The sequence below is a fragment of the Megascapheus bottae genome, chromosome 16, assembly GCF_031878675.1.
Source record: "Megascapheus bottae isolate mThoBot1 chromosome 16, mThoBot2.hap1, whole genome shotgun sequence".
In the NCBI taxonomy this organism is placed as follows: Eukaryota; Metazoa; Chordata; class Mammalia; order Rodentia; family Geomyidae; genus Megascapheus; species Megascapheus bottae.
The window spans coordinates 46,571,501-46,587,486 of record NC_143524.1 but is presented as its reverse complement, the minus strand read 5'-3'; the positions used below and the strand labels follow the sequence as shown (position 1 = coordinate 46,587,486).

Here is a 15,986-nt window from a genome sequence, read left to right as displayed (position 1 = left end):
ATGAGAAGTACACAATGCTAATGAAAAGAAAACCATTTAAATAAATTGAGAGATATACTTTCTTGGTGGATTGGATGACTCAGCATAGTAAGGATAATAAGTTATCAAAATCCCAGTAAGACTTTAAATATAAACAATACTATTCTAAAATTCATAAAGAGGCTGGGAATGTATCTCAGTGGAGTGCTTGCCTATCATATATGAGGCTTTAGATTTGATTCCCTGTATTGGGAAAGAAGGAAAGAAAGAAGTGAAGATGGAAGGGAGGCAGGCAGGCAGGCAGGCAGGCAGGCAGACAGGCAGACAGGTAGGTAGGCAGGTAGGTAGGTATAGGATCTTAATATCAAAAGTTTTGAAAAAGAATGGAAAGTAATAAATCTTTATGATTTAGAGGCTTATATAGATACAGTACTAAAGACTGTGTAGTATTAGAAGAGAGAGAAGTATGTTGATCAATGGATGAATAGATACAATGGAAATAGAATCATACAAGTATACCCAAATATTTTTTCACAAAGATGCTGATGTAATTCACTGAAGAAAGGATAGTACTTCAATCAGTGGTCTTGTAGCAGTTAGAATTCACAGATAAAAAGAAAACCTCAACTCAGGCTTCAGACCTTATATAAATTTAATTAAAATAAATCATGTACTTAAATGTAAACATATAAAAATCCATAATCTTTTAGAAAAAAGTATGGAAGGAAAAGTTTTTGGGGCCTATAGCTAAGTTCTTAGATTTGACATAAAAGGAGAACTAAAAATTTGACTTCATCAAAATTAAAGGTATTTGCAGGGCTGGGAATTTGGCCTAGTGGCAGAGTGCTTGCCTAGCATGCACGAAGACCCAGGTTCGATTCCTCAGTACCACATACATCAGAAAAAGCTGGAAGTGGTGCTGAGGCTCAAGTGGTAGAGCTCTAAACTTGAGAAAGTCCAAGGACAGTGCTCAGGCCCTGAACCCAAGCCCAGGACTGGCAAAAAAAAAAATAAAATAAATAATAAATAAATAAAGGTATCTGCTCATTAAAAGGCCCTGCAATGAAGAGAAAGCCAAGATCCAGATCAGGAGAAACAATCTGCAAACCATGTATTTTATAAAGAGTTCGAATCTCAAAATTAAGTATAAAAGCAGGAAAACTATGCTAACCATGGGCAAAGACATGATCAGGTATTTCACCAAAGCAGTCATACTGATAGCAAATAAATACAAGAATATATATTCAACATCATTAGTTATTAGGAAAATGCAAATTGATAGTAAAATTATTAGTGCACAAATTAGAATGGCTGAAATAAAAGACAGTAACAAATTAAATAATTATCTCAAAATACTTTATTTTACAAGAGAAAAGGAAGGAACAATCCCACAAATCATACTATCTAATTATGAAGTACCTGCTATATGGCCAGCACATATTTAAAGCATTCCCATAAATGTTATTTCTTACTTTATCATCATGAAATCTTACTAAAATTAGGCTTATTTCCCAAATGACTTTCCATTAAACCATTATTTTTATTTATGACAGCTTTTATTGAGGTATCATTAAAAAGGCTTCCCTAATAATGTGGTCATGTGGCTTGAAGTCAGGGCCTGGGCTCTTCAGATCAAAGCTAGTGCTCTACCACTTAAGCCACAGCACCATTTCTAGTTTTCTGGTGGTAAATTGGAGATAAGAGTCTCCTGGACGTTTGTGGCTGAGCTGGCTCTGAAGAGATCCGCAGATCTTAGCCTCCTGAGTAGCTAGGAGTACAGGCGTGAGCCACAAGCACCCAGCTCCTGAGCTCTTTTTGCTCAAAGCTCTCTACCACTTAGAGCCACAGTGCCACCTTTTGGTTTCTGACAATTAAAATTGGAGATAAGAATGTCATAGACTTTCCTGCCAAGGCTGGCTTTGATTCTCAGATCTCAGCTTCCTGAATAGCCAGGATTATAGGCATGAGCCATCAGTGCCTGGCAAATATCTTTATTATAGGATATCTTTTTTTTTTTTTGGCCATTCCTGGGACTTGAACTCAGGGACTACTATGTACTATCCTTGAGCCTCTTTGTGCTCAAGGCTAGGACTCTACCACTTGAGTCATGGCATTATTCCCAGCTTTTTCTGAGTAGTTTATTGGGGATAAGAGTCTCACAGACTCACACTTTCCTGCTTGAGTTCATTTTGAATGCAAACTACTGAGTGGCTAGGATTACAGGTATGAGCCACTGGTGTCTGGCTATTACAGGATTCTTCAAGGTCTTTATATCCTAACCAACATTATACACATCCAAAAGTATGCCAAGAATGAAAATTGAAGCTTTCCTCAAATTCTTTGATTTTTGGAATTCTCATTTTCATACAATGTCCATTAACAACTTTCTGGAAGAACAGGTAATTCTTATGCTATAATAAATGTTAGGCTATAATTTCCTATCAACATCTCTTCTGGACATAGAAATATTGATAGTTACGTTTTACTCAATTTTTGCTTCAGATATATTGTTACAAATTTCAGAATACATTAGTTATATTATTACTTACCACGTAACAATATAAATAGACCGAAGTACTAAAGTAAAGACCAACATTCCATACATGACCTGGATAGGGAAAAGAAACGAAATCATCATTCTTTGGCAAAGAAAGTGCTTTCTGCAGTCAAAGTCAATTCAGTGTAAACATGATTAATCTTTCACTATAGCTTTTTTTTTGGCCAATCCTGGGGCTTGAACTCAGGGTGGGGGAACTGTCCTGAGCTTTCTCAAGGCTAGTGCTCTACTACTTGAGCCACAGCACTACTTCTGGTCTTTTCTGTACATGTGGTACCAAGAAATATAACCTAGGGTTTCCTGTATGCTAGGCAAGCATTCTACCACTAGGCCAAACTCCCGGCCAAAAAACAGAGTTTTTAAAATGTGCAATTACATAATAGTTGTGCTAACCTCTAAGGAAAAAATTAGCATAACAGATACTTAGGAACTGTTTATGTTAAAAAGTAGTTACTACTTACCATAAATTAAGTGGAAGGACCATATAAAAGCTGGCATCCTCACCTCCATTTTACATGTCTTTGCTCTGTCTTTGTAACTAGCTACTTTGGGTTCTAGGAACAATAGGACTATGAATGAGATTGCTTAATAATCATTTAGACTTCTTGTCCCATGAACCCAATTTTATCCTCTATTTAAACCTAATGCTATACCTGGGAAGATGAACTGAGACAATTCCTTTGTCACTTCTTGTGAAATGTTCATATCATATAATACATCTTTCTTTTCCCTTTACTGCTATTTTCAGTCTATGGTGAAAAAGTCTCAAGTCCTCTTTATTCCAGAACAGTTCTTGTCTTTTATATAACTTTAACTGTGTGTGTGTGTATTGGGGGGGAGGTATTTTACATGACTGTGTGTGTGAGAGAGGACAGCTGGATGGGATGGAGGAGACACAGTCTCACTTAGTAAAGTAGGCTGTCCTCAAACTCTCCAATCCTCCAGAATCATCGGCCTTCTAAGGGCTGAAATTATAGGTGAATACAACCACTTGCAAGGCCCTGAGTTGAACTCCAGTACTAAGTACATAGTTGTGATACAAGGTCAAGGGGGATATTGAGTTATTTTCCATAATATATGTGCATTAATAAGTGATTTGTAGGTCTGCTGGTGAGATTAGAAATCCTTGTGATAGGAAGCAAAGCACTCAGTAAATAATCTATTTGCAGACTGTAATTTTATTTCATTCTAGTTTAACATACTAGTATGTACTTTAAAACATCATTTCCTACAACAGTCTCCTGTGTTTGCTTCATTCAATGTAATTAATCTCATACCTCAAAAATTTTATTAAAAAATATGTTTATATATTGCCATTCCTGGGGCTTGAACTCAGGGCCTGGGCATTGTCCTTGAGCTTTCTCGAGGCTAGCACTCTACTACTTAAGCCACAGCACCAGTTCTGGCTTTTCTGTGTACGTGACACCAAGAAATCGAACCCAGGGTTTTGTGCGTGCTAGGTGAGCATTCTACCACACTCCAGGCCCTTAAAGTATATTAAGGGAGATATATTGAAGGAATTTGCATTGTCTTTTGTAGATCATAACAAGATAAAAAGACATTGTGTGTGCATGTTTGTTGCATGTATGTGTAATGCTCCCTAGCTCTTTCTGCTTGTAAAGAGCAATGTTTTATAGGGTGTGATGAATCCTAACACGCTGGACCTGGGCACTGGCTACACAAGGTATATTCCCCCATGAGCAATACCTGGCTTCTGTAGACCCTTGAATTTGCAAACGCCTTAAAACCCTGAACATTCTTAGGACTTCTACTATTTCATTTTCAAAAGCTGTACATGCACATAATTTCCTAGATTAGAAAAACAAAAAAGCAGGTATGTAAACAACAAAATGTATGGTAATTAAATAAAATTACCTGGTGGAAAATAGGCTCTTTTACCTTAAGGTAAACCTGCAAGATGTTAAAAGACACATGATTAGTGACCTGTATTATAGAGAACAAAATCCTATTCCAAGTATTCTGCTGAGTCCAAACTTCTCCTGTTTCCCCAGTCCTTCTTGGACCTGATCCCAGCTATGTCAAACAAGTCAGATTAGGCATGATGGCACAGAGGACCAGGACCTAACTACTACAGAAGGTTTTATCCAAGTGCTAGCTGATATGATAATGAAACATTTCAAATCTTCTGTAGACTACTCTGGCCTGTCATGGAGGGACAAGGATACACAGACACTCATGAGAAGTGAATCAGTTATACTGACAGCCCTTGAAGTACAACTGGTCACTAGTAGAAATAACACTGGACTTAAGAGTCAGAAGACAAAATTTCAACCTATGCCATGTAATTGCTGCAGGTCTTGAGCAAGTCATTTAATCAAAAGATTTATTTTTCCTTTCTTGAGTAATACAAATGAGGACTGAAAAGCTAAAATCCATCCAGGTGTCTAGATATAGTAGATACTCAAAAGTAATTTAAAACAATTTTCTTTCTTTCTCTCTTTCTTTTTCTCTCTCTTACTTTCTTTCCTCCCTCCCCCTCACCTCTCCTTCTGCCAGTTCTGGGGCTTGAACTCAGAGCCAGGGCACTGTCCTTGAGCTTTCTGAAGGCTAACGCTCTACCACTTGATCATCAGCGCCACTTCTGGCTTTTTCTGTGTACGTGGTACCAAGGAATGAAACTCAGGGCGTCAGGAATGCTGGGCAAGCACTCTACCACTAGGCTACACTCCTGGCCCTCAAATTTTTATAGTGTCTTCTGTTTCTAAACTACTCACTTACCTAGAAATATTCATTTCACAGAAATCCTAATTTTAGGCTCTAATGCCATACATGGAAACTCAAGAAAATAGTATGTATGTGTACTTTATAAAGCTCCTATTTAACATCTCAACTAGTTGGAATCATCTTCTGCCTGTCTTAAAATTGATTTTTTTGTTGTTGTTGCCATTCCTAGGGACTGAACTCAGGGCCTGAGCACTGTCCTTGGGTTTTCCTCGAGGCTAGAGCTCTACTACTTGAGCCACAGCACCACTTCTGGCTTTTCTATATATGTGGTACTGAGAAACTGAACCCGGATCTTCATGCATTCTAGGCAAGTACTCTACCACTAGGCCAAACTCCTGGCCCCTGAAACATTTCTTTTATTCAGCTCTCACTCTTCAATCCTGTCTTCATCCATTCAGATGCAACTAATACTATACTTTCTACTTCTTGGACATTTTTTATTCCTCAAGTTATGTTCACTTTTCTGTAACTCAGATTTCTTGCTCTCAGTCTTTTTTGCTGGCTCATTTCTTGCATCAGTCCTTCAGTGTCTTTATTCCGTAAGGTTATGTCTTAGTCATTTTAATGGTCTATGTTTTTTTTTTTTTTTTTGTGGGTCATGGGGTTTGAACTCTGCCTGGGCACTGTCCTTGAGCTCTTCAGCTCAAGGCTACCACCCTACCCTTGAGCCAAGCTCCACTTCCTGTTTTCTAGAGGTTAATTGGAGATAAGAGTCTCAGGTTCTTTTGTGCCCACGCTGGCTTTGAACCTTGATTCTCACATCTCTGCCTCCTGAGTAGCTAGGATTACAGGTGTGAGCCACTGCATCTGGCAGGTCTATGTTATTTCTGTGGCATTCCGCCTATCTCTACATTTCTAGTACGACCTATAGCCTGGTCAATTCATAACCTGCATCTTTAGAGCAGCTTGCATGGTGACATTAATATTGGGCACATCAAACCGAATATACCTTACTAATTTAACCTAATTTATCGACTGCTATGCCATGCTACAAACCTACCATTCCTTCAAAAGCTGCTCACCTTTCAGGATTCCTATCACATTTAAGATATTGTGTGTATGCAAACAGAAGGCAAAATCAAGAAAATGATCCCATTTGCAATAGCCTCCAAAAGAATAAAATACTTAGGAATTAACTTAATGAAAGATGTAAAGGAATCATTTAATTAAAACTATAAAACCCTAACAAAAGAAATTAAAGGGGACACCAGGAAATGGAAAGCCATCCCATGCTCATGGGTAGGGAGAACTAACACAGTGAAAATGGCCATACTGCCAAAATTGATATACAAATTCAATGTAATCCCCATCAAAATCCAAAGACATTCTTTACTGAAATATAAGATATAATCCAAAGGTTCATATGGAATAAGAAAAGACCTAGAATAGCCAAAACAATTCTATGCAAAAAGAGCAATGCAGGTTGTATTACAGTACCAGACTCTACTATAGAGCAGTGCATAGCACTGGCACAAAAACAGACCAGAAAATCAATGGAACAGAATAAAAGATCCAGAAATAAAACCACATACCTATAGTCAACTTGTATTTGACAAAGGAGCCAAAGATATACAGTGGAACAAACACAGCCTATTCAATTATTGGTGCTGGCAAAACTGGGCAGCCACATGCAGAAAACTAAAAATTGACCCTAGCCCTTTACCATGCACAAGCATTAACTCAAAATGGATCAAAGACCTCAACGTCAGACCAGAAACCTTGAAATTGCTACACGATAGAGTTGGAGAGACACTGGAATTCATAGGCATAGGCAAAAGCTTCCTGATCAGAATCCCAGGGTCACAACAAATTGGAGAGAGACTCGATAAATGGGACTACCTAAAAATAAAACGTTTCTGCACAGATAAAAGCAGAGCTGCTAAAGTAAAAAGACTGCCAGCCAACTGGGAAAAGATATTTACAATAGATCAGACAAATGCTTAATATCCAGTATCTACAGGATACAAAAAATGTGATATATTTATGTATATATACACAATGTAATTCTACATAGCCAACAGACAAGATAAAATAATGGCGTTCGCAGGGAAGTGAATGAATCTAGAGTGAATCATGATGAGTGAGACAAGTCAAGACCAAAGGAACAAAAGGTGCATGGTATCCTTAATATGTGGCTATTAGATCCACACAGTACAAGAGTGATGACTCAATATTTGCATACCCAATGCTAAGGACAAGGTATTGGAAATATAAACACAACTACATAGACATAAAGATTAATTACATAGATTAATATGTATCTATGACATATAAATCCTCAGCCTAATTTTAATTATGTTCTAAAATCTAAGTGCCAGTGATTGTATATAGAGATTCCCTTCTTGAATACTTGCTTGTTAAATATGTCATTTGAAATATGAAAAATCAAGGTTAATTTCTTTTTTTAAAAAAGATATTGTGTGTATGGCAACCACTAGGCCACAAACTGTGAAACCATTTTTTCCTTCCTTCCTCTACCCCCACCCTCTTTATTCATGGGTCACATCTACTACAGATTGACATTTATATATTTTCAGCTTCAAAGTTGTAAGAATTTAGTCTTGAGTCTTATATCTTACAGAAGTATATGAAAAGTCCCCAAGTGTAGCTACCACATTCTTTTAATCCATGCTTGATAATCAGAGTAATCTGTCTAAAACATACCTGACTATGCTCCCCTCACACACACATACCAATTTTAAATCAACTAATGAATCCATATTGCCTTGAGGATAGAATCTCAAACACTTAGCTGGCCACCAGTGGCTCACACCTACCTGTGTGGGAGGCTGAGATTAGGATGAATGCAGATCAAGGAAGTCTGTGCAGAAAGTTTGTAAGATCACTTCTCAACTAATATATGGGTAGGTAGTGTGTATCTATCATCTCAACTATGATGCAAAGTGAAAAATATAAGGACTATGGTCCAAGTACATGCTGAAGCAGAAAGTGAAATCCTGTCTCAAAAATAACCAGTTCAAGGCTGAGAATGTAGCTTAGTACTCGCCTAGCATGCATGAAGCCCTGGGTTTGATTCCTCAGTACCACATAAACAGAAAAAGCCAGAAGTGGTGCTGTGGCTCAAATGGTAGAGTGCTAGCCTTGAACAAAAGAAGCTCAGGGACAATGCCGAGGCTCTAAGTTGAAGCCTCAGGACTGGCAAAACAAAACAAACAACAGTTCAGCCAAGTGCCAGCGGCTTACACCTTCAATTCTAGTTCCTCAGAGGCTGAGGATCCTAAGTCAAAGTCAGATCAGGAAAACAACACTATGCGACACTATTATCTCAAAATAACTAGCAAAATGCTGGAATTGAAAATATAACTCAAGTTGTAGAGTACCAGCCATTAGGAAAAAAGGTTTAGTAGGTCATGGAAAGCTTCATAAAGGAGTCACTCTAGAGTTAGATTTCCACTGCTGACAAGGCGTTTATCAGGTCCCTAGGCAAGAGTGCAATGAAATTTTTGTATCTTTTTCGGGAGGGGGGCCCTCAGTTCTCCTTATAGAGTACAGTATAGGCTTCAACTCTCAATTTTCTTCCTTTAACTTTCCACCAAAATAAATAAATAAATAACAATTAACTCTTCATGGATAGCAACTATGTCTTGATTATCTTTGTATTTCCAGTGCCTAGGATGGAGGTTTTCAGTGTTTGTTGAGATTAATATTTTCTTAACATAAAATGTGACTCATTTGATAAAAAACATAGGGTAGGATGAGATGATGGGCTATCTTAACTTACTAGGAAAAGGCTGGCCGGTAAAACAGTCACACAGGGCCAATGGGATACAGCTAATCTTTCTCTCTTTTTCTTTTGTTTTTAGCAAGTAGGAGATGCTATATACATCCATGAGGAAAATTAACTATTTTTCACTGCCAATAAATATTCTCTTTTTAATCTCTTCTTTTTACAGAGAGTGATGCTTGAATGGGAAATTAAAGAGCAATATCTGAAAATGAAATTCCACTTTTGGACAGAAACATTTCAGTTTGAGCAGCTGAAAGTAAACATTAGAACCAAAATGTGCAAAACTTCATAACAGGAAAATTCACTTAATCTGTTAGACAAAATATAACTTACTGTGGTTACTATTAAACTGAACAGAACTAAGGTAAAAAGCAGATGGTAGTTTACTGAATTCTTCATCTTGAAACATTCAAACCTTAAAAAAAAAAAGACAAGAGAAGTTTTCTTTAGAACAGATGAGAAGGAACTTAACAGAATTCTGCTTTACTACTTGCCACAGACTGGGTGATCTGCTTATTACTTAACATTTCTTCCCACCTACTCTTCTTCTCCTTGAAGTCCTGCCCTGCCTACAGGCTCCAGAAGGCTGAAGCTGGAACAGTGGGCTGCCTCCTGAAAGCTGGAGAGTCCGAAGCTAACTTATGCTGATACCTAAGTCGTTCAAAAAGAAAATATAAGCCAGGCACCAGTGGCTTATTATACTTGTAATCCTAGCTACTCAGGAGGCTAAGATGAAAAAAATCACTGTTGGAAGCTAGACTAGGCAAAAAAGTCCTCGAGACTATTATCTGGAAGTGGTAGCTCAAATGGTAGATTGCCAGACTTGAGCAAAAGAGCTCAGGGTCAGCACCTAAGCCCTAAGTTCAAGCCCCAGGACTAGCAAGGAATCAATCAATCAAGGCAAATAGTAAAATATAATTTAAAATGTTGGCTCTATTTAAAATTGTACCCCAAATAATACAAAATATAGAATTAAAGTTAGCAAGGTCTATGCATTGAAAACAAAAAAGAACTGAGAAATTAGTGACAATCTAAATAAATGCAAGAATTATGCCACGCTTAAGGTTTAAAAGACTTGCTAGTGTTAAGATATCAAGTGTTTAGTTTAGAGTCATTGTCATTACAATAAAAATTTTTTTGGCAGTATGGAGGCCTGAATTTAGTGCATACCGCTTAAGCCACACCTCTAATCCTAATCACATTCAACACTAGCAGACTTTTTGGGGGGGTAGAAATTGACAAATTTATGTAAAATTTATCTAAAATTATCTAAATTATGTAAAAATGCCAAAAGGCTTAAAATTTCCAAAGTTATACTGATAACAAAACTGAAAGACTTATTCTGTTTGACTACAGTATTTACAACAGTACTATAAGAGCAAGACAGAATGGTACTGACACAGAAATCAATAGAACAGACTGGAGATAAGAGCCTTATAGACTTCGGGCTTCTAACCATGACCCATAGAATAGGTAGGATTATAGGTGTAAGTCACCAGTGCCTGGATGAAATACAAATTTTTATTTCTGTTTATTTTGTGTTATTGAACCCAAAATATACAAAAAATTTATAAGGTTAAAAGAATTTAAAAAAAGCTCGAAACTCTTTACAAAAGAAAGGTGATGGGGCAAAATATTTGAAGATAATATAGAAATGACCCAGTAGCAAGTAAAAAGATGGACCATGTCGTTAGTCATTAAGAGAGGTGTATATTGAAACACCACAGAGGTGTATTCAATCTTCCCTGGAATGACTGAAGTAAAACTGATCAATAATTAATACCAAGTGTCAGGAAAATATGGTGTAAATGTGACTTTGATATTGTTCATAGAAATAAATATGATATAACCAACAATAGGACAATGGCTGGTAGTTTCCTATATAGTCACATATATACTCATCATATAATCAACAATGCCATTTCTAGGTGCTTACCCAAGAGAAATGAAAATATATATTGGGATAAGAATGTGGCTTAATGGTAGAGTCCTTGCCTAGCATGCATGAAGCCTTGGGTTCCACTGCTTAGTACCACGTAAACAGAAAAGCCAGCAGTGGTCCTGTGGCTGAAGTGGTAGAGTGCTAGCTCAGGGACAATACCCTGGCCTTGAGTTCAAACCCCATGACTGGCAAATGCAAAACAAAACAAAACAAAAGACATATATTCACATAAAAGACTTGTACGTACCTGTACATAGTCACTTTACTCAAAGTAGCACCAAATTGGCCACAATCTTAATGTCCATCTTTGGTGAATGGTACATTTGTATAACAGACTGCTACTATTAAAAAGAGAATGTACTAGTATACTAATAACATAAGTGAAACTCAAAAACATTGTATTGGCTAGATGACAGTGGCTCATGCCTATAACCCTAGCTATTCAGGAGGCTGGGATTTAGGGGATCATGATTTGTGGCCAACCTGGACAGAAAAATTCACTAGAATCCATCTCCAAAAATGGGCAAGAGACATAGCTTAATTGCTAAATTTCTGTTAAGAAACTGTCTACACTACTGGGAAACTACTTCAATACTTTATGGCATAATAACATATTCTTCACTCAAAGAAAGGCAAATTACACAATTTAAGCTACATTAAGATTCTAATTAAGGGGCCGGGAGTTTGGCCTAGTGGTAGAGTGCTCAGGCCCTGAGTTCAAGCCTAGGACTGGCAAAAAAAAAAAAATATATATATATATACATCTATACATCTATATACATATATATTAAATAACTAAGTTAAATTTAAGTACTTACATGCAGTACACAAATACGCAGCAGCTATAAATCATTGGGAGTTCATCCAACAGCTATATATGAAACAAAAAAAAACATTTTAATATGATAAAGCTCCAATTATAGACACCAAAATAAAATATCAGAATGCTAAAATACTAGAATGACTTAAGACTGACATCTCTTGGGGTGGGGGTATAGCTTAATGGTACAGTATATGTTCAGTATTGCATTCAGTTACCAGCTCAAAAGAAGAAAACAAAGATGATCCATTACTATTTAATTTCTTCTACTAATTCTATAGAATTACTAAAGTTCTTGGTAGTAGTGAAGTTTGAACTAAGCACCTCCTGCTTGCTCAGTGGCCACCCTACCATTTCAATGATACCCTCAAGCCCTTTTTAGCTCTAGTTAATTTTCAGATAGGGTCTCAATGATTTTTTTTTACCGGGAGCCAGCCTCTGTACTCCCACCTGCATCTCCCACATAGTAAGATCAGAGGTATGAGCTAGCATACACAAATTGTTTGTTGAGATGAGGTTCTGCTAACTTTTTTTTTGGTCAACTTAGGCTTGAAACACAATACCTTTATACCTGATATACTTTTATATATTTACCATTAGTTAATTTACTGAGTGTGTATGTATAACAGGTTGCATTTAAATAAATAGGTTATCTATCTGTTCTAATGAATACCCTAAGTAGCATACCGAACTCACTCATTCCCGCAGCGGGGCTTTGTAATCATGCTGCTCATACCATTTGCTATCACAAACTATATTATTCTTCTAGGAAAGAATAGTGACCACTACCTACATATCTGTAGGTCCTATCAGAAGTCTTTTGCATTTCCTTCCTTCCTATATAACTTGAACAAAAATATTTACTAACACAAATAAAAATATTAATGGCCACAGAAACAAATTTATTAACCCAAGTAACCTACGTCTCTACAATATTTATTACCAGCACAACAACAACAACAACAATAATAATAGTAACTATAGCCTTTATGTACTAAACTGCATGCTGAACACTAAGGAAAGTATTGTAGATGTGTGTGTGTGTGTGTGTGTGTGTGTGTGTGTGTGTGTGTGCGCGCGCACGCGCGCCTGCACTTTTCTGCCCAAGGCTCTACCTTGTGAGTCATATCTCCACTTCCATTTTTTTTCTTTTGTAGTTAATTGGAGAAGAGAGTCTTATGGACTTTCCTGCCAGGGCTAGCTTCAAACTCTGATCCTCAGATCTTAGCCTCCTGAGTAGTTAGGATAACAGGCATAAGCCACTGCACCAGGCTCCACAGCCCATTTCTACAGTCTTTCTAGCAACACATTTAGAGGACAGGACATGAAAAAATCCACTTTCTCAGAGTTATGTCACAGACTATCCACTCAGTCCATGAAAGGAGCTGAATTAACTTCTATCACTCTTTTTATATTTGTGGGTCATGTGGCTTGAACTCTGGGCCTGGGTGCTGTTCCTGAGCTCTTGAGCTCAAGGCTACTACCTCACCCTTTGAGCCATAGCCCCACTTCCCCTTTTCTAGTGATTGGTTGGAGATAAGAGTCTCTTGGTCTTTAGTTCCTGGGCTGGCTTTGAACTGTGATCCTCAGATCTCAGCCTCTTGAGTATCTAGGATTACAGGCATGAGTCACCGTACCCGGCTCCTATCATTCTTTTATTCAGTTGACTAAATTATTAAGCAGCACCTATGTGATAGAGATAAAAAGTTGTTGTTTTTTAGTTATTATACAGGTGACAAACAGAGGGGTTATAGTCAGGTAATAAGTACATTTCTTTTTGGACAATGTCACTCCTTCACTACAGTTCTTGTTCTCATGGTGATTAACATTGTAGAATAGGAGAAAGACACCCTAAACAGTTAATTGTATGAATGAGAATTTAATTATACTTATGAAAAGTACTATGAAGGATATTATGATCATAAAAAATGGTTTTAAAGATGTGCACTGGTGGCTCATACCTGTAATTCTACCCACTCAGGGGATCACAGTTAGCAGCCAGCCTGGGCAGGAAAGTCTGTGAGACTTTCATCTATAATAAACCAATCAGGAAAGTCTAGAAGTTTTGTTGTGACTCAAGCGGTAGAGCACTAGCCTTGAGCAGAAGCAGATCAGGGACAGTGCCTAGGCCCCAAATTCAAGACTCAGGACGGGCAAGAAAAGGTTTTACAAAATCTTTATAATACAATGACACAAAAATGAGACCTGAAATATATGTACATGGGATTTAAAAAGGCACTGGAAGTAAGACAAGAAGCTTTAAAAGATGGAATAGCATATGGAAATGTTCTATGACAGGAAGGGAGTTTGAGTAACTGAAAAAGAGCCCCATGTCTTTGAAGTTTAGTTACTGACAGAAGAAATATAAAACAAGAGGGGGCTAAGAAACAAACAGAGCAGGAAAATGTTTTAGGCAAAAAAAAAAAAGGTTTCTTAATTTTTTTTCCTTTTCTTTCTTTTTCTTTTTGTGGGTCATAGGGCTTGAACTCAGCCTGGGTGCTGTCCCTGAGCTCTTCAGCTCAAGGTTACAACCCTACCCTTGAGCCAAGCCCCATTTCCCATTTTCTAGAGGTTAACTGGAGATAAGAGTCTCAGGTCCTTTAGTGCCCGGGCTGGCTTTGAACCTTGATCTCAGCCTCCTGAGTAGCTAGGATTACAGGTGTGAGCCAACACGCCCAGCTAAATTTTTTCTTTTTTGCCAGTTCTGGGCTTGGGCTTAGGGCCTAAGCACTGTCCTTGGGTTTTCTCAAGGCTAGAGCTCTACCACTTGAGCCACAGCACCACTTCTAGCTTTTTCTATGTATGTGGTACTGAGGAATTGAACCCAGGTCTTCATGCATGCTAGGCAAGCAGTCTACCACTAGGCCAAACTCTCAGTCCCAGCTAAATTTTTTTCTTAATGATGGCTGGCTTCAAGTGGTTCACACTTGTATTCCTAACTACTCAGTAGGTAGCTATCAGGGGAACTGAGGTGTAATGCTAGAGCAAAAAGTTCATCAGACCTTATCTCAACCAATAAAAAGGTGCAGTACAGGGGCTCATGCCTAATATCCTAGCTATGTGGGAAGCATAAACAGGAGGATCACAATCCAAGTTAAATTGGTCATAAATGTAAGACCCTAGTGAGAAAGTAATGAAAACAACAAAAGATCCTCTGGAGGTATGGCTCAAGTGGTAGAGCACCTACCTAACAAGTTCAAAACCTCAGTACTACCAAAAAGAGAGAGAAAAAGAGTGGTAAAGCCATTGAAAATGTTTATGGTGGTGAGGATATGATTTTAAATGTTGGTTTTGTTATTATTCAGATCGAGGCCAACAGATGAAATGGCAATTTCCATTGAAAAGATAGTTACAGTTCCCAAGCGGGGTTATACAGTGCCACACTACAGAAGACTATATAGGGAAGTACTAGTATTATCAGAAGGTACAAGGACCAAAGGGAAAATAAGGGTAAAGGCATTTACTGTGATTTTGGGGGGTAAGGCAATCTAGGGTAAGCAGGATATATTCTGTAGCCTCTAGTGTACAGAGGAGTAGTCTGGTTCAAAAATATTGTAAGAGTCCGCTCTTGGATTAGTTCACTTAGAAAGACAAAGTAAGACTGAATTGTTAGCTACCTCTGAAAAATGATTAATGCTAGGTAGGCACTGGTGGTTCACACCTGTAACCCTAGTTACACAGGTGCTCAGTAATCCTAGTTACTGTAATCCTACTCAGTAACCCTAGTTATTTCCTTTTAAAATGAAATGATGTAACACTCAAGTCTATTAAGAGCATTTCTTGGAATATCACTTACATCTAAATATTAGAGGTGGCCCAGTGGGTGGAAGACCTGAATATTTCTGTTATCTTGAAAAGTCATCAACCTGTCAAAGTCATTCCCCACCATGCTAGAAAATGAGCTGGGATAAACCAGACTTGTCAGTAGAGAAGAAATAGTGATATTTGCATTACTAACACTTCATATTCTACATCAACAAGAATAGATGCAATTTATTTAACAATTCTTGTTTTTCTAAATCTTAAACTCAATATTGTAGACACAGATTTTTTTGAATTTTTACCAAGAGATAAGCAATGACATAGCTATGTTATTCTCAAAATCACTGTTTTTCCTATATAATCAAACACTCAGTGACACTTTTAAGAACTCACATTAGCTGACATTAAGTATATTTAGTGTATTACAAATCTA

At 37.5% G+C, this 15,986-nt stretch overlaps 1 protein-coding gene across 1 annotated transcript in view; it reads right to left on the bottom strand.

Moving 5' to 3' along the window:
* Window positions 1-15,986, bottom strand: part of Acer3 (alkaline ceramidase 3) — an 86,471-nt gene that overhangs the window by 22,736 nt on the left and 47,749 nt on the right. The window contains exons 4-7 of the mRNA XM_090348465.1: window positions 11,790-11,842; window positions 9,363-9,444; window positions 4,412-4,447; window positions 2,529-2,587 (exon numbers count right to left, since the gene is read on the bottom strand). Of these exons, the coding sequence (XP_090204591.1) occupies window positions 2,529-2,587; window positions 4,412-4,447; window positions 9,363-9,444; window positions 11,790-11,842 (230 nt within the window). The remainder of the gene's footprint in view (window positions 1-2,528; window positions 2,588-4,411; window positions 4,448-9,362; window positions 9,445-11,789; window positions 11,843-15,986) is intronic.